Genomic DNA, 25,979 nt, shown 5'->3' with positions numbered 1-25,979 from the left:
CCCCCCTGTGGTCCACTTGAATTAAGAGCAAGATACAAAAGTAATAAAGAAATATTCATAGAATCATAGGATCACAGAGTTGGAAGGGGCCATACAGGCCATCTAGTAGTCCAACCTCCTGCTCAATGCAGGATCAGCCTAGAGCAGCCCTGACAAGTGTTTGTCCAGTTGCTGCTTAACAACTGCCAATAAGGGGGAGCTCACCACCTCCCTAGGCTGATTCCACTGTTGCACAAATCTTCTTGTAAAAAAGTGTTTCCTAATAACCAGCTGGTACCTTCCCACCCTTAATTTAAACCCATTATTTTGAGTCCTATCCTCTGCTACCAACAGGAACAGAAGCTAGGGGTAGCACTGGGAATCAGGAAAAATGGAATGGATTAATCTCTCAGTGCTAACCAGTGAGATTTAACCTGTCCAGCTGATTTGATCTTTAAAAAACCTGTGGGAAATCTTTAAGAAGGATTTCCTGTGCCACAAACGATTCCCTGTATCCTTACCTATGAAAGTACAGGAGCATTTGTGGGCATTTGTCAGTGAAGTTAGTTTGAAATAAGGAACTGTGCCAACTTAAAAAAACAACACCTTAGCTCTTGATACAATTGCTTGATGATTTCTAATGAAACTCATTTTGTTAATGTTTGGAATTTGCACATTGCAATGGGCTGAACCACTGTGCTTCAGGTGTTTGCAAGAACATGATGTCAAAATATGGTAACACACCAAAGGCCACGACTGAAACTATATGACACTAAGCCTCCACCCCGACCCACCAATTCTAAAAAGAGTCTTACCTGTTATCACTAATAAAATCAATAATTTCCTGCTCCATTTTCAACAGTATCATTCTATCCCTGTTAATACAAAATAAAAATAATTCAATTTTACCACCATTTTAGGCTACAACCATGGGAGTAATTCTGGTCAGAAATTATGACCCAAATTAGAATTCTAAGGGGAAAGAAGAACTTCGTTTTACAAGCATTCTCTATTTGTTTTACAAGTGTTCTCTGCCTGTAATTGTTGAACTGAGTTGGGAATGTTTCTCCCATCAGCAACTGATATTTGAAAAGGATTTTAAGTAGCCACTCTGGAATCCAATTTTGGCAGAAATACAGATAAAAATAAACAAATTCTATTTAATGATACATTTTAAATATGTATTACTCTGTATAGAGGAAATATGGTCTAGACTGCAAACACAGCTGTGAAATGTCTGCTTGGTCATTATTTTTAAAATAAGGGGTGCTGTGATGCCTGGTCAGTTAACTTTTGCATTGGTGTAGGGCAGTGATGTGTGATTTCTACCTATGTGATGGTCTATGATAGAATAGAGAAGTTTTACTCTTCAGCAAAAAAAAAAAGAAGTGTCATCTGACTACTTTGTGAGTGATTATGTATTCATCTCTAGTTGCCAATCAAAAGAGCTTGAATAGTGTAGAGTTTAGACAGGGTTGCCAACTCCAGGTTGGTAAATTCCTGGAAACTTAGGGTTAGAGTCTGGAGAGGGGACAGTTTGTGGAGGGGAGGAAGCCCAGCAAGGTATAAAGCCATAGAGTCTACCTTCCAAGGCAGCCATTTTCTCTGGGGAAACTGATTTCTGTATAGAGATCAGTGGTAATTCCGGGCAATCTCCAGGCCCCATCTGGAGGTTGGCAACCCAGGGTTACAAGCATGAGCAGTGACTTGGGAATTCCCCAGCTGAAATCTTAGTTCAGCCAGCAGCCTACTTTACAGAACTATTGTAACAAGCACCAAGATAATGCATGTGAAACACTTTGTGAAAAGCTGTACATCAACTTGATATTATTCAAATATTATACCACATTGCAGGCCAAGGTGCAGATGAATATAGCCAGCTGTGCTTAATTACAGTGACACAATCTAGAATGAACCAGAGGAAACCCACCCCCATACTCCTCATCGTCTTTCATTTTTCCATGCAAATTCTCCCAGCCAAACATGGTTGCCATCCATCCAACCAACCAACCAACCGCAACAACAAAAAATTGGCTTTTTTTAAACTTATGAGCCAGTTCAGAGAAAAGCAAGGGATAAAGCTTAAACTCCTCAGGTGGTAGGGTTATTTTTAGCTATACCTGTTAGGCAAATAGATCAGTTTTGACTTCAGTCTTGGAACTGTCAAAAAATGACTGTACCCCCTCATTAGACCTATCAAAAATGCTGGAATCTAACTCTGATTTTCCTCCAGATCAAGTGTCCTGGCTACACCACAGTTCCTGCTCTGGTCTCTACCACCACCAGCATCTACCTTGGCACCAACATTTTTGCTTTCAAGAGCTAGAAACCCTATAGCTGATCCTAACAACCATTAAACATTCTGCTGACAGCAAGGTCGGGCTAATCTGTTCCTTAAAGCTTAATCATGATTAAGCTATTGGCAGCATGACACCTGCATTCTAAAAAAAAAGAAAGAAACAAAAATTCCCAAAGCAAATGCACAAACTAACTGAACTAGAAGCAGGGGTCATTTCGTAGAAAAAGAGCTAGGGGGACTCATTAGCATAACTCATTAGCATATGCCACACCCCTTGACATCACCGGAAGTGTGTCCTCCCCACAGCCGGCGGCGACCTCCAGCGGGCACCAGCAGGGAGCTCCAGGCCCCGCCCTCCCGCACCTCACCCGGGGGGATGGCGTCCCCCCGCGTCCCCCCCCCCAAATGACCCCTGACTAGAAGCCATAAAACAGAAAGATAAAACTGAACTAGAAGCCATAAAACAGAAAGACAACATTCGAGTTTGAATACTTCTATGAATGACTCTTCACTTGAGGCCCTTGTCCATAATACTCTATTTATGTTAAGAAGGGTACTGGCATGATTGTGACAAGTATTCATTCAGGGTGGAGTTGATGGGAGTTGATTCAGAGAGGGCTGTAACAGCACACATTTCAAAGCTGATAACTGTCTACACTTCAGAAACGCTGATGTTGCCTATTTTGAGTCATCAGGTATGTGTACGTGCGCATGTCTGCATTGAGGCTAGGTCTCCGAGAAAGTAATTACACTATGGGAAACTGCAAATGCTATAGAGTACATGCTGATTTTTATAGCAGCTCTTGCTACAATCAATATGCTTTCATAGAGCCATAACTATTATTTCCCACCCCATGACCACCACATTTTCCAGAACGAACACTGCATTGCTCCGAGTTGCTAAGATCTCAAGCTATTCAGAAGCATGATACTTACCTGGGATTATTCTTTAATGTGTTAACCAGAAATTCGTGCAAATCTATGCCTGTTGAGTCTGTATATTCTTGGCTGCAGTCTGAAAAACACACATTACTAATAGTTTCATTTCTTAAAAGGTACAAAAAAAATTAAAGCCATTGTGTGGAGTAAAGTTTTTTCCCTCCTCCCCAGCTGCCTGATAAGAGCACCTGGTGCATGCGGGCTGTGACTTACATTAGCAAAACGACCCCAATGTAGAGTGGAAGGGGATCCATTTTTTCAAATTTACTGTACACCAACAGCTACAGGCACCATGTATAACTGGATATTAATACAAAGTGCTGTGCTTTAGAAAAAAACAGCAGATGCATAAATCTTCTTTAAGTCTTTCCAGTAGTTTTCAACTGTCAACTACAAAATTTAATGAGCATGTGTGTATGTTATTAATTCGCAAGTGAATCCTAAATTTTAGACACATCCGTGTTTGCCTGGACAAATGTGAAACAGTTACAGTAAATCCAAACAAAATAATGCAGAAGACCAAACAACCGGGAGGATTAATGTTGGTATTTGACCATCTGCAACTCGTTTTGCCGAGGCTACTTTAGGAAAATATTTGGACTTGCTGTCAAGTTTCACCTAAAGCCAAATTTCAAGGTAAATTTGTAAGTTTCTGCTCTGGATCAAAATCTGAGAACTTTCTGAGGGGAGGTGGGGTCTGCACACCCCTAGATGCCTGAAGACAGAAAGTCATCTTGATTCAGTCCAGTTGCAACCAGGAGGATAATTTTTCTGCATTCATCAATAGCTCAGACATCCTCTTGGCCAATTTAACAAAAGTACTCAGTCAGTAAAGACTGGCAGAGCATTATGCAGAATCCATTCCAGGCTCAAACTGTCAGATACTGAAAGAATGATTTATTGTACTAACAAAAGCCCATACCTCATGACATACTGGGAAGTGGCAAGGTGTGAATATGTGTAGGAAGCAATGACTCCCAACGTCATTATTCAGAGTGGGTTTCCTGAACAGCCAATAGTCTAAAACCTAAGACAATCTTATCTGCATGATACTGCATTCACATGTTATGCTTTGATGGCTGTTGAAAGTTTGACTGCGTATTTTACTTGTGCTACTTATTTTATATGTGGGAGGCAACTATGGGCTAAAACCAAAACCCAGGAAGTGATATGCACTCTTCATCTCTAAAAAAAATATTAAAAATTAACAGAGACCATCCCTCAATCAAACAAAGGCAACACAGTCATGACTGAAGCACCAGGTGTCTGTGTTTGGATCTCACTGACATATGGGGCTGCAAGAGCAGGAAGTAATCTTCCCCACCCAGCAGTTCTGGTTGTGCATATGGATCCAGAAATCTACATATTCAGTCACTTTTATCCTTCCCCATCCCTTTCTCCATATAAGCAAGAAAGGACTCATTGTTGGTACTTCCATTCCAACCACATTCTGATATTCACCAGTGTTTCTGGATCAGGGTTGAAAATGCCAGTGAAGCTTTTAAACTGCACTGAGTCACTATATTTGAGGTCTATGGCAGAACATAACTGAGGGGCAACTTCTGCACCTGTAGTTTTAATGCAGTATTTTAAGTGGGCTTTCCACAGTCACATACATATCTGTGTCCTGAGCATGTGCACACATACACAGACACATGCCATATGAAAGGTTTCACCAAAGGTGTAGGGTCCCTAAATACAGATCTGGGCCTGTTCATTCATTATTCAACCCATGAGACTATATCCAGGCTGAAATTTGATCTGGAGGAGGACTCTGGGTCATGTACTCCCTCTCCAACCTCAATTGCGTTTTTGATTCAGACTGAATGTGGGGTGTTGCAGATCACTTGTTACCTTTTCCCTGTACTAAAGTGAGCAGCAAACAGAGTACACAAGACAAAAAGCCCGGTGCCAATTTTATCTCAGAGACAATAGCGGCAGCCCAGTAATGAACATATGGATTCATTGTGTCCCTAAAGCACAATAACATCTCTTCTTTCTTCATGTAATTCTTTATTCCAATTTATTTAGCTCTGAGATGAGTGCTTACCAAGACTGCGCACTTGTGACCCACCAAACTGAACCCAACAAACCCACCACAAATTGCAGTGCTCCAAGTTCATGACAGTTCCCCTTGTTTTGCAGATCCAGGCAGCCAGGCCAAACAGGAGGTTCCGCTGTACCTCTGCCATACATGGTTTGGGGCCTTGCTTGAAGGAGTGGGTCAGAAATGGTGCAGGCTTGGCTCAGCTAAATGTGTGCCACCTATATTGTGTCAACAAATACACATACTACAACCCCACAAACACATATAGGATATATAATATATGCACAAACCAACTGAAATACACATACAAGCATAGATGCACACTCAAATTAAAATGTCTTAATATCTGACTATGATAAATGACTAAACGTTGACTGAAATATTTTTGTTCACCTTTTGATAACATTCTTATCTTGGGTTTTTCACTGTTTCTATCTTTTTCTTTGTTTTTATCCTTCTCTTTTTCTTTCTCAGATTCATCTTTACTAGATTTATCCTCTTCTTGTAGGCTGGGGAAACTTGAAAGCTGTAGCTGTATTGATTCCTGTTGAAAAAAATATAATAATTTAGGGCCAGATTTAGGAAACTTGGCATGGCTTCCAAACTGCATTATGAAGTGCATGCTTAGAAAAGCTGAAGCCAAACATTATTTGGTTAAAAAAAAAACCTTTATCTTAAGAAAATAATAGTGTACTCTTAAGGACAAATTTTACTTCTTGATATGCGTTTTAAATTATGTCAGTAAGAATGTGAATTTAGTCCTGAAGAGATGAGCATCCTGAATAACAAACTTGCTTCAAAATGATTCTTATTGCCTTGCAATTAGAGTCAATTGAAAACATTCTTGTTTAGTAATGATCAGTGCAATCCTATGTAGTTATTCTAACATTAATTTCAGTTGATTTAAACTGGTCTACCTCTGCATAGGTTTACACTGTAAGAGCTGCAGCTAAAATCTGTGGGTCCCACTAAATTCCACTGAATGCAGAGAATGCATTTTTAATACTGTAAAACACAGTAACTTCCATCTCTGCACACTTAGGCTGAAGTAAATTCAACTTAACCCAAGTTTGAAATGGGTGGGACTTGCTTCCACTAGAAAAGAGCAAGAGTCTAGTAGCGTCTTAAAGATGTAACGAGGTATAAGCTTTCAGGAGTCACTGCTCACTTCCTCAGATACAGCTGTATCTGAAGAGGTGAGCAGTGACTCATGAAAGCTTATACCCTGCCATGTATTTTGTTAGTCTTTAAGGTGCTACTGGACTCTTGCTCTTCTACAGCTTCAGACAGACTAACACGGCTACCCATCTTGATCTTGCTTCCAATAGTATGTGTTTAGCATTAGGAAGTTAAACTAGGCCACTTTTTAGTTTGAATAGTTAATGTTTTATTCTGGGAGGAACATTTATTGTTATGTATGTTCTTTTTTAAAAGACCTATTTTACACCTAAAACAGATGGTGGATAAACAAGGAAAGCCAAATTTCTTCACTTTAAAAAAATGTAGACTTATTTAAGATTTTTTAAAAAATTCTTACACTCTGATCCTAAATATTTACTCAGAAATTTGCTGCACATTCTACAGAGCATGGAACTTCAGCCTTACAAACATCATGCTAATTACATTACTTTATTAGCAATTTTTGAAGATTTGTTCTAAGAAGTGTTAACGAACGAGTAGCTCAAATGTCCACACTTCCTGGAATTTATATGTATTGTTGAGAGCTCTAACTTACTATAGCCACCAACAAACTCATTAAAATATAACAGAAATGTTAGTTTTCAAGAGAAAATATGGAAAAATGCAAATTTTATGAAAAAATGTTATTAACTGTTTTTCTGTACTGCACATGAACAAATAGACATATCCTAGTGAACAACAATGCATGCTTAAGCCTCACTGAAATCAATGGGACCTAAGTGCACATAACTCTGTGTTAGATTGTGGCCCCTGACTTTCAAACTGCAGTCAATGAATGAAAGTCATGGTGAATATACCCTGCGATAATGCACTAATACCTATGTACTGAATGACTATCTTAAATTCCTTCCATATAATCACACTGAATGATGCAGTGCAATCATGCTATTATTTCTTCAAATAAAGCAGAGCACTCTAAAAGGCTTTGCCACTCTGAGAATTTTACACTGAAGCCACGGTGACTGTTATAGTGCACTTGCATTTTTATAGGAAATGGAAGACAGACGGGTTTACATACATTCTAAAACAAACATATAAGCATCCAGTATATTCCTTGTGCCATACATATAACAAACCATTTCTACATATTCACTCCAATTGAAATAAAACACACAGAGAGAAGTTCTGCAGAGTCGTAAAAACAATCTATTGTTTGGTTCTTATATTCATTTTTATTGATTTTTTTTCTCAATAGTAAAATTACAACGATAAATACATTCATACAAGGTAAGTTAGCGAACAACAAGAGATGTTCAATTTTGCAATAGTACACTGATAAAACCAATCATATAACATTAGAGGCAACATTCCTTTTAAAGTAAGGACAGAGTGTGCGATCAGGTAAGCTTTCAAGATCAAGTAATACAGGTAACAAGATTTTTCCTACACAGGAAAATCAAGGCAAATTTTCAAATATAATACAAACATTAGGTTTGTAGTACAATCCATACTCTGTTGTACTGGCAGTGTACCATACATTCTGATAAACCCTGTAATTTGTAAACAGCTAAGAAACTCATGAAGAAAAACCCAACTTAACTCAAAAAAGTAAACAATTCCCATTGGCACAATGCTTCCAATATCCTTCAGCCAGTTTAAGGAAGAAGACACTGGTCTAGCTTTCCCAGTGCAAAATGTATCCACATTAAAATCAAGGATGCTTTCCTATCTAATTTTATTATATGAAACCAATCATCCTTAAGAAGAAGGATTGGACTTTAAATAATATTTTAATCTCTGTACTTTTCACAATACTGTCAGAGAATTCTCCCAAGTACCTGACCAAACAATGGCAGGCACCCAAAGTAGCAAAATCCCAACCCTCCTCTGTCTAGCACTAGGGGCAGTTTAGAAGAGGTATTTGCGCTCAGACTTGCTAGTTTTGTGAAGTATGACATTTCTCTCTCCTATGCAAAAAGTACATTAGAAACTGCCATGCAACATTTATACAATCTGATATTTATATTATTGTCCTTTTCAGTTTCATTTAAAACAATAGAAAACACAAATAAAATGCAGAACAAAAGCCACACGTTTCTAATAATGCAAGTTGAGTCAAAGCTTAGTGTTTTTTTTCCAAAATGTCTACCTACGTGGACAAAATAACCTGTCTATTATCCTACTGCATAAATGTCAATGTAGAGCAGCAAGAAAGTACAAAAACCCCACAGCTCAATAAGATATGGGGTGGTGGTTTTTTGGTCTTTCAAAAAAATAAAACTCTCCATGGTAAATAGTTCAAAAAGGAGAGTTGAATTTGCTTCAATTCAAGTTAATAGAAGAAAGTCCTAGAAAGTACACTTAAATGCAATATTTGTGCTAACAGAAGTTAAATCTTTCATTATCTATTGCCTCTCTCTCTCTCTCTCTCTCTCTCTCTCTCTCTCTCTCTCTCTCTCTGGCTGATCTCATTCTCCAAGAATATATCTGAGTCTTTAAGTAAGAAATACTGGCAGGAAGCTTAGAATAGTTTGAAGATTTTGTTTGTTTGTTTGTGATCTTGTTAAAGTTGTTTTGCTAAGCAAATGGAATGAGAATGTGAGCCTTTTGCAATAAGTGTAACAAGAAGGTTTTGCGAAATTCAGAAATCTGTTGAATCAAATTTTCATTATTTGATTCAAAAAATGCTTCTTTGGAATAAATGGTATACAACACCAATACAGACTAATTCAACTACATGCTTTGCAATATTGGAAAATCGGCACCAAGAATCAGAAAAATGAACCATATGGAATACAATGCACTTTTTCTTCGATCACTATGATTTAGGTGGTCAAGAATTTAGCTATTACTATGAAATATGTTCAGGGGAATTGATACATGATGGACCTTGCATGACCTAAAAGCCAGAGTGGACTCAGTACTATGCCTGGTGTTGTCTTAAAAGAGATAGCCTTAGAGAAAATAACAATTCTATTTTTTATTTTAAAAAATAATTAATCTGAATTCTTTTGAATTCTTTTCCATTTGTTGAAATTTTCAGGGGCTCTGGAAAAAAAAGAGAGCAAATAACACCCTGTGACATACTGTAGAGCTACTAATTGATTTCAAAATAAGTACACGCTAATACCAGAAAACTTCATAAAAAGCAAGTGCACTCTTGCGTAAGGTGATTTTGGCTTCCCAAAATCAAGAAACACCTTTAAAGCCCAAATATACCATGTAGTCATGCAAGGGTAAATTAACCATGCAGCTAATGGCAACTAGTTTAGATACCTGATTGTCAATCTCTGTTTCCAGACGAGGGCATGATTCTTCACATACAGCGAGACTTCGCACCAGTTTCCCCTTCCCTCCTGACTGGAATATATTAAAAATAAATAAATGAATTCTGAATGCTGATGTACATATACATACTAGTCTTCTATACTGCATTTCTAATATATTATTAGAGAGAGAGAGACCTTATAGTAAAAAAAACCCTTTGTTTGACTGACATGCATGTTTTTGCTTCCAGAAAGGGCTGGGCGGAGATGACCAAAGGTAACATAAACACAGAAAACATTGAAATTAAGTTATTTTCTATGCATAATTGAGTATAATTCAATCAGAAGTCAACATGCAAATGCTGATCTAATGAAAAAGGGATTAATATCTGTCACAATGAATTGTAGCCAGTATTCCCTCTAAACTGAGTGTGAGCTAGCTCACAGTTTTTAAGCCTCCGGCTCACACATTTTTGTCTTAGCTCTGGAAGGATGGCTCCAGAGCAAACTAATTTATGCAGTAGCCAAATCGCTCGCTCACAACTTTAATGCCAGCAGCTCACAAACTGGAATTTTTGCTCACAAGACTCCACAGTTTAGAGGGAGCACTGGATTACTAAACTTCTGGATTGGATAAAACATGCCACTATTAGAAAGAAAACCTTGGCTGACCATCTCATTCTCCTTTTGGGTTTGCTCACTCCTCTGAGCTTTGGGAACTACCCATCCATATAGATAAATGCATGAAAAGATGCATGAAAAACTAAATGCATGAAAAGATCAGCCACTTAAAATAATGGCAGAGGTATAAGAGGAAAATGATAGCTAATAACCTGTGGAAGTTCAATGACCTTATGACCTTATAACAACAAAGAATAGTGTGTTAAGCATGAATAAGTATGATTTTTTAAAAAAACAAACAAAAACCTATGAACAAGCTTTTCATAGTATGCATGCATTTTATCACAAACCCAATTCCTCATCACTCTCAGGAAGCATTTGGAAACTCTACCTTGGGTCTCTTCTTCTGCTGGTTCTGGTTAGTACCTCGTTTCTGTGAACAGTAATTGAAAAATTATGCATGACTGAGGGTGGAAAACATGCATAAGAAGAATAGTATCTTAATAACAGTAAAATAACAGATTTTTACATCATAAAGTATCAGATCCATGTGGTAAATGTCAAATAACTTGCCAGTTTCCATTGGTAAAAACAAAATTGAATTTTAAAAATTTCTCCTCCGATCATTCCCACTTTATCTTTTTACCATATTTTAATAAAGAAAATATCACAGTGCTGTTTGAAATTATTTAGTATCACAAAAGGTTGTTAGAGATAATGGGCATCACTACAAAAGTTCTATACTTAGTAACGCAGAGCACACTCTGTGTCCACCTCCCTGCCGGTAAGCATTCCCAAAGGGGTTCCTTGTGTTGTATACAGTGATTTGATATATACAATTTTTTAATTTTAAAATATGCTTCACAGAACATGGCCATTCAACAATTCTAATGATACAATGATGCAATATGAATGTAACCGATAGAAATGCAAACCTCTCAGAATGAAAGAGAAAAGCAAAGACATGCAAATAGCAAAAGAAAATGAGAGAAAGGGTACAATGAAACTGAAGAAAAAATAAAAGTAATCTACTTCCCCACAAAAACAAATACACTCATACCCCATATCTTAACAGAAAATTAATTTCCTATTTCCCTGTTCTTACCTGGCCATTCTCGTCTTTTTCATCTATCTCTGAGCTTTCAGTTTTATTATGGATACAGTTCTCTTGCTGAGAGATGGATGAGTCTTGCTCATTTCCAGCTTCCTCTGCTTTCCCTTGCTCAGACATTCTCCCCGACAGAAATTAAAAGAACACAATTTGATGACCTAGAAGGTCAAGATATTAAAAACAAAATAGTGAGTGAAATTTGCTGTTTTATTCCCATGAGAGGTATTTTTGTTTCCTTCATGATGAACTAAGAAACTATAATAAGAAGCCCAAGAATTCAGGACACCACAAATCAGCATAAAAGTAATGGACTGAAGTACTCTAGGTGAAAGTTTAACTGAGCAAATGCAAATAAGTAAAGCATCTTGCTCCTCATGACAGAGAATACAAGTATATCGATGCCACTGCAGTTCTTCACACTACTCTTTCTCATCCCTCAGCTGCAGAAGCAGGGATGGTGAGAAATTACTTTCTCAAGAAGCTGTTGGTTCAAATAAATAACCTACTCATGCTTTCTAGGTTAGAGGGGGCATCGTATAGACTAGAACCTCCAGTAGAATGTCAATCTATCCTTATTTTAAAAATGCTGCACACTCCTATCAGCCAGTCATGCCTCTGTATACACATGAAAAGGTTATAGCATTCTCTACAAGAAAGAAAAAAACCCCTAAATTTGGCTGAAAAGGTAATAATTCAATCTAAACATTAATTCTAAATTTGGCAATAAAGCCTTCATGGTCAAAATTTCTAGGCATCAAAGTGACAGCTCCATTATAAAAATCATAAGCCTCTTCAAAGCCCCATGTCACTCTCTCCAGCACTGTGGAAATCCTCCCAGAAGCCCGTGGCAGGGTGGCTCTGATGAAGATATCTTAACTGCACGGCATTGCTCTCAGCTCACAATAGTCTGTTGTACAGAAGCTCAAAATGGCTTTTCAAAGTTAAAGCCTATTATTATCCCCCCTCTACCCATAAAATACCCCTCTGACACTTCCCCTACTGATTAGTTGTCAAATGTATCTCATGAATAATTTAGCACTTTTTGTTCTCCCCCCCGCCTTTAAAAAACAATCTTTTTAAAAAAATAATAATAAGTGAAGTGGAGCAAAGGAGTTATTTCAAAATAGGTTTCGAAATTTGCCCTTCTCAAAATTGAATGGTTGTTAGATAAATCTGCATTTGGTTGTGCCTCTTTTTACAAGTGGCAATTAGTATTGTACAGATCTTTATTAAAGCCTCTCTTTTTTGTTTATTTCAAAGGAAAATGCCAAGTATACTGATGGCTTTCTACTTTCAGAAAGCTGGATTCACATTCGTATTGTAGCATTTACTTAGGGAATTTAACAGAAAGATCACAAATGGTCCTGTTTCACAATTAAATTTTTGAGTGGAACATGATTTTGCAAAGAACTGAGGAATCGGCACAATGATTTCTTTTAAAACTCTGTGTATTCTGTATTTCTTTGTATGTGAAAATTGGGGCTAAAAGTTGCATGGTTTAAAGATCAAATTCACAGCAATTAAATGTACCAGTTATTTCTGTGAGGTATTCTGTTATACTGTCAAAACGTTCCATTTTTTTTCCTACCATAACACTTCTGTCTGCAATTACTTCTTCAGGTCACAGGGCATTTATATCTGAAATAAAGCCATTCCTTTTCACAAACTGAAATATAATTAGCATGGATTCTATCTCTGAATCTAGCTTAACCCTTAACCCTCTTGTTTGGCAAGTACTCAAGCAACATCTACGCGTGCAACCCCTCACAGACCTGATGTGGACTTATGAATGTCTTATTTTAGGCTCCAGTCCACACACACACACACACACAAACCCACCATTTTCCACCATTAGGCATGTAACAAAGAAGTCATTTACCTTCAGTGCTGCGTTAATTCTGGATGCCTTTCTATCAGTTTCTGCTGCTCCTCACTGGTTAAATCCACACAAGTGATCAATGACAACGTGAGTCCCATGACCCCATTAACAGTTCAGAATGCCAATCTCCATGCTGTTGCTTCAGAGACTTTGACAGTTCATCGTCATCATCAACCTGGCGGGGAGGGGGAAAAAAGACAAAAAGTAAATACCAATCATAATGGTTATAATCATGGTAGGGTTAAAAGATAAAATAAATAGAGACCAGATTTCTAACACTAATGACCAGTTTCAAGCAAATCACTTTCACAGCTTGATGCGGCTCCACCTGTCTCAAAAACTGTGTGCCTCTTCTCTAATGAAGGCTAGAGCCGGCTGTTCAAGTCATAACAGCTCCTACGCACGGAGCTAAAATTAACAATTGCATATTATGTGCTGAAGATTACTCACTTCAATTTTAACCTTTTTAGAGCATTCTGGCACTTCGCATTTTTTAAAAAAGGCTCATCTGTTTGCTTCAATAGAAATCAATATTGTCGCCAAGAAAATATAAATGTCTACTCCATAACTAAAGCTTAGTTTCAGTTTCGAGAATTAATGTGTGTGTTTTAAATTGACATCAATAGCAGGTATAAATGAGCTGACTTCAGAAGGTAGAACCGCTAAAATGGCAAAAAGGGAGTTAACAATTTTGAGCAATAGAAATTAGGGAGAATTTAGAATAACGTGAGATGTAGGAGGGGAGGATTGCTTTGAGAGAGAGACAGAAGGAACGATTGCTTCAAAAATGCATTACGCTATGTTTGTACTGAATGTTGCAATCAGATGAGCATTTGGTTAAAAGAAAAGTGAGAGGTTAAAAGAAAAATAGAAACATTCACAAAGTACTGAAATGCCATGACTGCCTTTTGGGGATCTAGTGTTGGCAGTTGCCTGATAATCCCATAAACCAACCACCAAAATCATCATTTAGGAAAGTAAATACCATGTACCATCTAATTCTAACATACAACAGATTCTAATGGGCCTGGGGATTACATGGTGAACAGTTGCAACAACTGCAAATTGTATTAATTATACACAAACAAGCACAACAATATATTATAATAAATGTTACAAATAAGACTTATGTTTTTAACCGTAGTCTATGCTAGTACGTTGTGTAGACTTATACTGCAAGCATATAATAACCAGGAAGTAAATATACCTCTCTCACACGCTATTGTTTCATGTGTAACAATAACATAAATGCATCTTTCTCCTTGGAGTTTAGCAGAAACTCATTAGTAGCAACAGAATAATTGTCCTCTGAGACAATACTCAGCACAAGCAATGGGAGTGGTCAAAATGCTCTGTGAACAAGCCAACTGCAGACAGAATAGCTCAACACAGGTTATCCTTTCACATTACACAATCTCCTGAATAGCAAGAAAATAAATTAGACGCTTTTTAAGTTCCTAAGAAAGCAAAATAATACCTTCATTGTCTCTTTCTAGCTATGATAAGAGGCAACAAGCAGAGAAAAACCACTACAAAAAAGTACAATGAATGGTAATCACAGAAAAGAAGGAGTTTTGTCAAAAGCTTCACAGTCAGTTAGCATGCCACTACAGATTTCAATAATCTTTTTTTATGGTGCTACATCACAGCTGCTTGAAAAACACTGACAAATCTGAAGATCCTTGCTGCATTGAACTAGACATAATTCTATTTGCCCTGGCACGCCCCAAATGAAGACATACAACACTAAGGCTGAGTTCAGACTGGCAGTTTGGCCCGATATAGGCACATTTCACAAATGGATTAAAGGGGCTGGTTCACACAGCCACAGCTGTCAGGCGTTCCCCAGCCATACTCAACCCATCCTATGACGATTCCCTACCGTGTTAAAAAAGTACCAGGTGAAAGCCATAGCAAACCCTGGAGGGTGCGTTGATCCTGCTTCCAAGAAGTGTGCACGCTAAAAGCCACAAACAAGCAGCATTGCTGTGGTGCTGCACCTATGCGCATAGGCGCATGTCGCTGTAGTGAAAAAAGCCACTTACAGCCGCGACTCTGCTGGGGCGGGCCAACAGTGTGAACGCTCCCTTGTGCCTTCTCCCCGGTATGCTCCCGCATCAGTAGGTGCAGTGCGACCGGGAATCCCTGGCACAACTTGGTCCAGGTCTTTTTGCCCCGCCTCCCTCGTGCTTCATACTGCCACTGTCCTCAGCCCAAGTGTTGTTTCAACTAGTTTATTTAACTGTATTCAGCTTGCATAAATGGCAGATCTATGTCACTGATTGTTTCAATAAACCAACAATTTTGAGAGCATGCTGTGCTAAGCATCCACATGGTCTGCATTCTGGACAAATCCACTCTGGCTTCAAACTCAACTGGCATTTCTGCTAGCCATCCCTATGTGCAGAGCTTCATCCCTCTGTGCCCAGTTTCATCCCTGTTCCTGCTGTGCCACAAGGCTAGTATCAGGTTCAAACAGATGCCATTCAGCACCAAGGGTTCTCCTTCACAGTGCACCCAGCCACAAGACACGTGATGGCATGTTCTGGACATACCCTCCATCAAGCAGATGTCTCAGGGTACTTGTCTATTAACCCTACCTATCCAAGGCAATACATCTTACTCTTGCCAGCTAGCTGTGGCCTAACTAGGCCTATTTAATGGGAAACAAACCCATCCTACAGAAACAGCATGGAGTAGGTGAAAAAGAGGCTCCAGCACAGCCAATTTCCAAGAACCCCCCCCCCCAATTCCTGCTCAGCCTTGTATTGTGACCATCTAATCTCATACGGCCCTCAGAGGGTGGGTAGGTCAGCTGCAGCAAGGAGGCTGAAGGTACAAGGCAGCAGCGAGACAAAACAGCCAGCTGTCCTCATTGGACTAGCTGCTTTGTTTCTCCAGAGCCAATGGGGCCTCACACTTCATTTGCAGCAAACTGGGTGCCAGCGCAAATCAACTCACAGCTGTGAATCTTGCTTTTCTTGACTCAAAAGCAGGGCAATGGAATTCACACTTGATCTGAATGTGCTTTAAAATATCAATAGATCTATAATACACATGGAATGGCATCACAAAGTCACCTTACTGGTGTCCCCCATCCCACAAAGTTATACAAACATATTTCAGTCTTTTGCTCCTTGCACTTGTTCTGTAGCAAAAGAAATATTGTGATGATTGTGCGTGATGCATCTGCAGTTAACGCTAGGCGAGCATGCAAGTATCTATGTAAATACAGATATTTCTAACTCCTGTCCCAGGTAAATACGTTAATGAAATCCAGGACGCTCTTGTCACAAGCCAATATGGATTTCAAGGTTTTGAAAATGCAATTGTCACAGATATGGCCAGGAATACATATATGAACAGTTGCTGGTCCTGACCCAAAAGAACATGGAGAATGTTTCTGGGCATCAGAAGCTGAGTGGGCTTAATCTCTCTGCTAAATGTGCCATAAAGGGCATATACGGACCTAGAATATTCTTGGAAAGGGGTAAGAATCAAAAGAATAACACAATAATATGGCCTTTTGTAGACAAGAAACCTAACCCATCTCAATGTGGCCCAGGTGCAGAAGCATCTGAGAATAATGAGAATGTCCAGCTTCACAAATGCGAAGATCTTGTTCAAAGATGGGGTGTACTGGTTGAGGACCAATAGATATTAATATGTATGAGATACTTGTAAACAGGGCTTTTTTGTAGAAAAAGCCCAGCAGGAACTCATTAGCATAATAGACCACACCCAACAGCAGGAACTCATTAGCATATTAGGCCACACCCCTGATGACACAGCTCATTAGCATATTAGGCCACACCCCCATGTTACCAGAAGTGTAGTCATCCAGCCACACCTACCTTTTGCTTCTTATTCTGTTTACCCTGTTTGTTGTCAAAACCCAGGGCTTTTTTTTGTAACAGGAACTCCTTTGCATGTTAGGCCACACACCCCTAATGTAGCCAATCCTAATGAGTTCCTACTGTTGGGTGTGGCCTATTATGCTAATGCTGGGTGTGGCCAACTCAGGAGCCAGCCAGAACTCTGTTCCTGTGCGTTCCTGCCCCAAAATAGCCCTGTTTGTAAATACTATTTTCAAATAGACTTCATTAAGCCAAAACATAGCTAGAATTAACTAACAGTTTTTTATGTATTTTAAGAAGATGAATTCAAGTGTTGATAAATGTGCACAGTGTTTGACGTTATAAGATGATTAGTTAGTCAAGAATGTTTACCGTTATCAAGCAGTACAGATAGCTATTGTTCAGAAATGGTTTTAAAAATCTGTCAGGGCCACAAGATAACCACACAAGGGCCTAACACTGCGGCCATCAGTCCTGCTGAATCTAAAACAGCTGAGGTGGGAAGGGGCTGCAGTGGGTGGGGCAGCTTCCTCTTTCACAAACTGGAATGTGATAAAAAGGCAGGCCAAGCTGAGAGACGGGAGCAAGCAGGCCTGCAGCTACTGGGGGGCCCTTGGGCCATGCCCCCTCCCTAATCTGCACTGCCCCCAAATCAACAGGAGACTCGGCCTGGAACCAGTGGGCACCAGAAGGGGGAATGGGGGTGCTTTGTTCCCTCTCTTAGCAGCCAAGTGTTGCTCGAGGGTCCCTAAGCAAAGGGGGCTGTTGGGGAAGGGATCATTTTCAATCCCAGCATCTCCCTCTGGCTGCTCCACCAAGCTGTCCCTGCATGTCACATTGGCGGACACCCCTCGGAGCAGGGAATATGAGGGAGGGGGAGCAGGCCTGGGCTTGTCAGCCTCGGGCAGGGCTGGGAGGGAATTCCTTGCGCTCCTGCCACACTGTGCTACTCCCCAGCTCTACAGGTTGCCTCTCCAAGGGGCGCTTCAGTGAGGCAGTCCTGAACCCAGAGAGATGCATGTGATGCGATCGGAGCAGCCCCGACATTGTGTTCCGGAGGAGAGCTTCTTCCTCCTCTAAAGAGGTGCTCATTAGCTGGATGCCTCTTGTAAGCGGCACCTTCATTTCTTTCCATTCCAAGAATTATTGGGATGGGGAGGGGGGTAGAAAATAAGGCTAAAGGTGAGTCATCCATTTAGTCACAGAGGATAATATAATCGGGGAGGTGGTGTGTCTGTCTTTGGACTGCTTGTTTCCTGGCCAAGATACTAAAATAAACCGTGAAGTGGCTTTGTGTGAGTACCCTTGGTCCCCAGGGGAGTGGTGGAGGAAGGGGAGGGGGAAAGGGACTGCCAAGTTGCAAAAGGGATACCCGGCATACTCCCCCGCTCTGTATCTACATCACTTCTGGTGTATAAAGCCTTTGTGACATCAGAAGTAACATAAACATGTGGGGGCAGTACCCCCACTACTGAAAATTTTCTAGTTCTGGGGCTGGAAGCAAGGAATGGAGGCTGCCAAGGAAAGACTTAGTTGCAGGGAGCTTGCTCAACGGAGGAGCAGAGACAGCTCTCAAGGAATGTTTGGGCCTGGAACTAGAGACCAAGAGGACCAGGTGTCAGACAGAAATGACAGGCAGAGCTGCTACCAGCAGGGTGAGGCAAGGGCTTTAGACAGGCTTCAAACCTAGGAAAGGGACAGCAGAGCAGACTCAAATTAAAAAGATAGCATCCTTTAGCTGTCAGAGTAAAGAAGAATAAATAAATGGCTCATGGCAGCTGACAGTGAGGGTGGGTAAAAAGGGAAATGCTCTGCAAATGGTGCACCTGGGGACACAAGTGTGACAAAAACTTATAAATATGGGACGCTGAATTGATTGGGAGTGCATTAGAATGGGCTCCTTGTTGTGACCTGCTTATCTTTGGGGAAGATATTTTTATGGACACATGAAATTGCTCTTCTTTAATTATCTGTACATCATACAGTGCCAACAGTGCACCAGTGGCTCCTTAAAGAATGGGATTATTTCATGTTTGATAAACTATCAGAACAAACACACCAGGAGAAGGCCAGTCTGTCCCCTCCAACATGGGTATGCTAAAATGGGCCCCATTTGTTAAGGCATATAGGGAGGGGCATACCCCTATTACAAATTTGGGGATGGATTATTATTCTCTCTATTTAGTCTCTTGATGCTAGAATAGGGAATAGTTATAGCGTAGGGCTTGAGATTGAATGTCAATGCTGGTGTATGCCTTGTATTGCAATTCTGGTCTATATTTGTTTGTGGAGGCAGTTCCTGTTTATGTGTTGTACTATGCTTAAACTCAATAAACATTTTAAAAAAATAATTATCTGTTGAGTTGGTCAGTGTTAAAGATGTAAAATAGTTATACTGTAATAAAGGATTATTTATTTATTTATTTATTTATTTCGATTTATAGCCCGCCCTCCCCACAAAAGCGGGCTCAGGGCGGGTCACAGACAGGCATACGCCCACACATAAAAACATTTTTAAAACCATTTAAAACATTATACGACGTTACAAAATTACATATATAAAGTGCTCCAGATATTCCGCAAAGATATTCCGCAAAGATGACGAACTTACTGCTGCTCTACTAGCTCAGTGTCCTCTGTTCCGGACAATGCCGGCGTTCTTTCCTCCAGGGCCAGGTAATGATGGTACCGTAGTGGCGGCTCCTACTCAGACACCTGGTGGAAGAGCTCCGTCTTGCAGGCCCTGCGGAACTGCATTAGGTCCCGCAGGGCCCTGATCTCCTCCGGGAGCTCGTTCCACCAGGTAGGAGCCGCCACTGAAAAAGCCCTGGCCCTGGTAATGGACAGCCTGGCCTCCTTTGGACCTGGTATTGCCAGGAGATGTTTCGCACCCAACCGTAGTGCCCGTGGGGGAACATATGGATTACTTGTGTACTATACCCAACCAGAAACGTAGTTGAGGTGTACCTCTTGCCAGGAATTAAATCTGATATAGGAAAACTAACTAGATGCTAGGCTTAAATGAATTCCTGTATCTGAATCATACCAAGCCATTCATATATAATTTTATGGATTTTCCAGTATTTGCTAATATCATTTATACTCTTTTTGCTTATTTTTCCCAAACCCACCATTTCAGTCTTTGGAGGGGAAGAAGTACATGTAATGAATATTATATATAACAATCATCTGTGCAATATACATCCAGAAATTGCTTTTTAAACTTATCCCAAGGAGCTAGTTCTTTGATCCCTACAGGAAAAAAAAGCTGAAACACAAAGGCCTTTTCAAACAATTAGCTATCTAGCAACAAATGCACATAATTTCCCCCCCCCCCAAAATGTAGGTGTGAAATCCAGATGGTTTTCCTCAAGACAGAATTTCTGTTTGCAGGATTTTGAATTTCCCAGTGCTTGTGCCAGTATATTTTACCACTTGGAAAATGCCATTGCTTTCCTAGTTTGACCACAATTTCAGCCAGGGAAAGGACTGAAAACTGAGACTGGCAGTCACAAGCACATATGCACATCAATCCTATCCATGTTTCTTTAAAAGCAAGCCCCACAGGGTTCATTGGCTCTGAATTCCAATTGTAGATAGATGTAGCCTTTGGTAGAAATAAATCCCACTAAAATCAACAGTTTTCCAAGTAATGTATCCAACCTTTGATGTGAAAACTATAGAAACAGTTTTTCTAGAACTCACCCTAATCTGCTCCACATCAATTAATTTACTTTGAAACTACTTTACACAACCAATTTTTTGTAATGGCTATATGGTAAAAGCAGATTCAGGGCAATTGGTGAATTAATTTTGTGAGGCTGAGTTGTGTAGATAAAATATCTGTAAATGACCATCTGTTTTCACTCTATAAAAGTGTGATCCAATATGATTTCCAATTCAGCAGCTGCCTTTGAACCCATATGATCACAATTCCAAAATACAGCAAGGGTCACAATAAACATTTAGATAAATAATCCTCACATTCATCTTAGCACTTTTGATATTTGCCAGGTCTATTGTCTTTCTCCTCCATTTATCATCACAACAACCCTGTGAGGTAGGTTAGACTGGTCTAAGGACAACCAGTAAGCTTTCATAGCACGAGCGGTGATTTCACCCTAGGTTTCCCAGATACTAGTCCCTTAACTATGACAACACACTGGCTAAAGAGTGGAAATGATTTAAAGTGCACCACAAAGAAGTTCTTGCTGGACACATGACTCCATTAAGATAGATCATATTCCACAGAAACCACTTAATTTACAGTATTCCCTGTCTTGGGGGAATGATTAAATGTAGGTCAGTAACCGAGAAGCAATGACAACCTACCATCCAAACTTGCCCAACAGAACACAAGAATGCTTATATCCCATCTCTAGTTTGTATCATTGTGAAATTATACTGTATTCATGGGACAAGTTTAAAACATGCCTACTAGGGTTGCCAGGTGTCTTCGTCCTGCCAGCGGGGGGATTTGGGGGGGGTCCAGGGGGGGGGGGGGTGCAACTTGCAGAAGTGATGTCATCACATCAGCGACATCAGGATGACACTCTACTTTTGGGGCAAAACTCTATGGTAAAAACAGCTACAAACCATAGAGTTTTCCCCAAAAAGTAGAGTGTTGCTGCCAGTCGTCGACAGAATGACATCACTTCCAGAAGTGACATCAGTGTACTGTCGATGTCATGTGGGGATGTCTGTTGGGGGGAAGTTACCCCACTGGCCAGGCCGGAGCCCTCAGAAGCAGAATCCCCCACCCTGACCAGGAACCTGGCATGCCTAATGCCTACCACTAGTTACACATTGGGATTTCTGCCATCTCTCATAAGCAGTACTACTTATTTCAAAAGTTTGTGCTTTATGCACATGTATGTAACACAGCACCATGCAAAATAATAGGTAGCCATTGTTTTAATGCATAGAGTTGCACCCATGTGAAGGGAAGGGGAGGAGGTGACTCCACCCTCCAACTCCCTCTTCTTGTTCCTGGAAGTCCCCCATTCCACAGGAGTACCATTCCAGAGGAGGAATGAGGCAGGGAAGTTGCAGGGAAATTAGGATCCAACCCCATAAGCTGCTTTACTACATACACAAACCCTCCCAATAGTCCTTTATTTCTGATATCTCACCTGAAAATTCCAAAGTACCATTGAGGAGAGGAAGAAGAAGAGAGAAGAGATTGGATTTATACCCTACCCTTCACTCGGAGTCTCAGAGCGGCTTACAAACTCCTTTCCCTTCCTCTCCCCACAACAGACACCCTGTAAGGTAGGTGGGGCTGAGAGAGCTCTGACAGAAACTGCCCTTGTGAGAACAGCTCTGACAGAACTATGGCTTGCCCAAGGTCATCCAACAGCTGCAAGTGGAGGAGTGGGGAATCAAACCCAGGTCTCCCAAATTAGAGTCAGCGCATTTAACCACTACACCAAACTGTACACCAAACTGTATGGTTACATAGATTGTTCTGGCCCTTGGGAGGGGGGAAGCAAACGTTTGTTTAGGACTGCATTTGAGTGATTTAGTTTTTATTTATCGGCCGTCCTAATTGGAGATTTTAAACTGTGGTCTTTTAAGTGTTTTTAAATACCTTAAATGAGTAAACATGAAATACATTAAAATATTATGATAATGTAGAGGCTTTTTACTGAATGTGGTTATCAATGGGCTGGTTATCATCTTTAAAGCCCTCCACAGACTGGGCACTCATACCACTTGAACTACATATCCCAGTATCAAATCACCTCTCCCACTCCTGTGCATCTGTTGCACTTCTCAGACAGCCATCTCCTCTTGGTACCCTGCCTAGAATGTTCCATTTGCTAACAGTTTGGTCATAGGCTCTCTCTGTGGTAGGTCCGGTCCTCTGGAATGATGCACCAGAATGATGCATTCAGGAAGGCATTGTTTTTAACTTGTTGCCGGACTCTTGTGATGTTTTTGTGTACTTGCAGTTTTTGCTGCTTTGTTGATCTGAGGATACAAAGCAGGGTATACATATGCTTTAAAAATAAATGAAATATACCCCTAGACAAGGATCTAATGATGAGTTTATTATGCAAAGCTAACAGATTGGAAAAGGTACCTTACATGTATTTGCAGTAATAATAAGTACAAAATCAAATACCAAGATATGTAATAAATACATAAATAAATCCTGATGTGGAAAACATGGAAAGGTGTTTCTTGTTCAAGGAAAGCTTCCAATTTTGATGAATATGCCAGAATTTTGAAGGCGGACACTTTTGGTCCTATCAAGCTTATGTCTGGGCATGGAAGGAGTGAAGTACTCTTTTTTAATAGGCTGCAGAATGCCAGTGAGTTTTCTTGGGCAATAATTTACTATGGCTGACTCACCTCCAAGGTGTCTGATGAAGTTTTCTCAGCCTACTACACAGCAGTTGTCAAGCTTCACCTGAGCAACAGGTTACTTGAGAAACTTAATTCCTATATTCTTTTCTCACTTGACTCAGTTTTGGAGTATCTGTTTATTTGCTCTACATATTCACAACCTGAATGTATATTTGCAAATATTTTTAAAAATGCAGCATTCAAATTATGAATATGAAGTTTCTGAATTTTACATTGAACATTTGAGTACTTCTGGCTTGTTGCTATCCCTGTATTGCTTTCATGTCGGCAGGCATCAAAAATAACAACTCATAGCCCTGTCCTGGATAGCCCAGGAAAGACCAATCTCATCAGATCCTAGAAGCTAAGCAGGGTCGACTGTGGTTAGTACTTGGATGGGGAAAATGACAACTCATAAATGGTAAGATATCAAATACTAACTACTGTTGCATGTCAACTGTCAAAACAGTGGTCAAATGTTAGCTGTCAAATATCAAATACTGCAATTAAATATCTTAAGATATCAAATACATAGCTATTCTGTGAATATGTTGACTAATCAGAGAAAATTCAGTGTAAAAATCTACAAGGGGAAATATTGAGGCAAATTTTAGGAGCAAATGTATTACATATTTACTTTACTCGGCACCCACTGTTTTACAAACCTCCAGAGTTTAGACCTAGGTTCACACTGATGAATTTCCTGCTCCATTGCCTTGTTCCCCTGGGCGGAACATGACTTGGCCTGCCTTCCAGTTTCTCCATTAGCACCTGAACTCAGTTGGGACTTGGATGAACTGCCTAACACTTCTAATCCGGCCTTACATCACTAAACTTAATTCAAACGGTTTAGAATCCCAACCAGAATCTAGAAACATACTTTGGCTACGATCACATACACTAAATAATCCACTTTCAACCCCCTTTCAATGCACTTTCCAACTGCATTTTACTGTGTGAACTGACAAAATCCAGTTAAAAAGTGCATTGAAAGTGGATTATATAGTGTGTGTGACCACAGCCATAATGTGTACAAATCCACTCCAGGGAATGCTGCCATCACTTCTGTATCTGGGTAGTCAGAGCTTTTTCACACAGAAGATAGAAATAACTCTTTCATCCAAGAGGGATTGTTTTAAATTATATCTCAAATATTTATTAGAAATAATGAGATTCCTTTAATATTTTAATCTGTATTCACATCAAACATATTTGAGAAAAGGGGCTGAATTTGAAACTTATGGTGCATAGTAATTTCAGCGTCACCTTTAATCTTCATAACCTTCCGTTCATTTTAAATTATCTCAAATGACAAGCTCATTTCGAGTCACCAGCACAACAGTAATTATTCCAAAGTCATAAATAATATTGGTGGTCAGCAAATTATATGACCTCAGGACTTAGATGCCCATCATAGATGGGGTTTTCTCCTTTCCTTCCGTCACTCAGGCTCACAGTTTTGTTATGTGGGGCTGTGGCTCAGTGGTGGATGATTTGCTTGGCATGGAGATGATCCCAGATTCAATCTCTGGCATCTCCTGTTTAAAAGTTATTATCTGTTATGGCAATACTCTACCAGTGGCTGGCAAGCCTGCAGAAGTGATGCGCTGTCGCTGCTGAAAGAATGGGGTTCGACCATCTGACTGCAAGGTTTAAAAGTCCAGAGGCTGGGGGGAATGGGGGGGGGGGAGTAGCAGCAGAGAGACAGGCTGAGGAGGCTTACAGCAGCAGTGAAGACAGGGAGGCTACAGAAGCTGCGAAAGACGTTGAGACAAGGAACGGTTGCAGAATATAAAGGCTGAGACAAGGAAGGGTTGTAGAATATAAGCCAAGGGGTTGGAGGCAGGAGACTGTGAGAAACCTGAGACACTGGGCCTTTATGCATGTCCATCTTCCTCGCTTTTACTGTGCATCTCCATCAGGGTTTTTCTCCCTTCTGCATTTCCCCCATGCATTCCAATCACATTTTGTTTTTCTTTATGCATTGATTTCCATCCCTTCAATGCTGAGACTGCGTTCAGTCTGTTGGTTCCCCAGGTTATCTCAGACTCTATTTGTGACAATTTATCCCCTTGGTTTGCTTCCAAGCCGAAGGTAATCTAAAAGCATGCACATTCCCTTGGACTTTTCCTCCCCTCTCCCCTCGGAGGAGGTCTCTCCTTATTGGTCAGTTTTGTGCTGGGCGTGTCTTTTGAAATAGGAGAACAGGAATGTCATTGCCTTTGTCTGGCTTGTTTGCAGGAATGGCCAGTTAGCAGAGATGGTTAGAATGCAGTACTATTAACTGCAAGGTTGTTCTTTTAAATTGACTCTGACCACAAACATTTCAAATGCGAGGATGATGCTATGGAGCCTACTCTGGGGCAGCAGCAATCTGTTTAAAAACAACAACAACAACAAAAGTCTGGTCTATCTGAACGTCTGGCTTTCCCCCTCGGCCTCATTTCCAAATAACACTGGGGGACGGACGGAAGCTTGGGCTACAAAGCA

The 25,979-nt window shown here is 40.2% G+C and overlaps 1 protein-coding gene across 6 annotated transcripts in view; it reads right to left on the bottom strand.

Annotated features, from left to right (window-relative positions):
• The window catches only part of ARPP21 (cAMP regulated phosphoprotein 21kDa), a 158,294-nt gene extending 144,686 nt beyond the window's left edge, over nt 1-13,608 (bottom strand). For all 6 annotated transcript variants that reach the window (XM_015429788.1, XM_015429792.1, XM_015429789.1 and 3 more), the window contains exons 1-8: nt 13,568-13,608; nt 13,282-13,456; nt 11,397-11,560; nt 10,683-10,724; nt 9,681-9,764; nt 5,658-5,808; nt 3,215-3,293; nt 795-854 (exon numbers count right to left, since the gene is read on the bottom strand). In XM_015429788.1, coding sequence (XP_015285274.1) covers nt 795-854; nt 3,215-3,293; nt 5,658-5,808; nt 9,681-9,764; nt 10,683-10,724; nt 11,397-11,522 — 542 coding nt within the window. In that variant the 5' untranslated portion in view covers nt 11,523-11,560; nt 13,282-13,456; nt 13,568-13,608. The remainder of the gene's footprint in view (nt 1-794; nt 855-3,214; nt 3,294-5,657; nt 5,809-9,680; nt 9,765-10,682; nt 10,725-11,396; nt 11,561-13,281; nt 13,457-13,567) is intronic.
• Between the last annotated feature and the right edge of the window lie 12,371 nt (nt 13,609-25,979).

This window comes from Gekko japonicus, unplaced genomic scaffold, assembly GCF_001447785.1.
Source record: "Gekko japonicus isolate JY-2015 unplaced genomic scaffold, Gekko_japonicus_V1.1 scaffold1034, whole genome shotgun sequence".
In the NCBI taxonomy this organism is placed as follows: Eukaryota; Metazoa; Chordata; class Lepidosauria; order Squamata; family Gekkonidae; genus Gekko; species Gekko japonicus.
The sequence above is the reverse complement of the archived record's forward strand: the minus strand, read 5'-3'. Positions and strand labels throughout refer to the sequence as shown.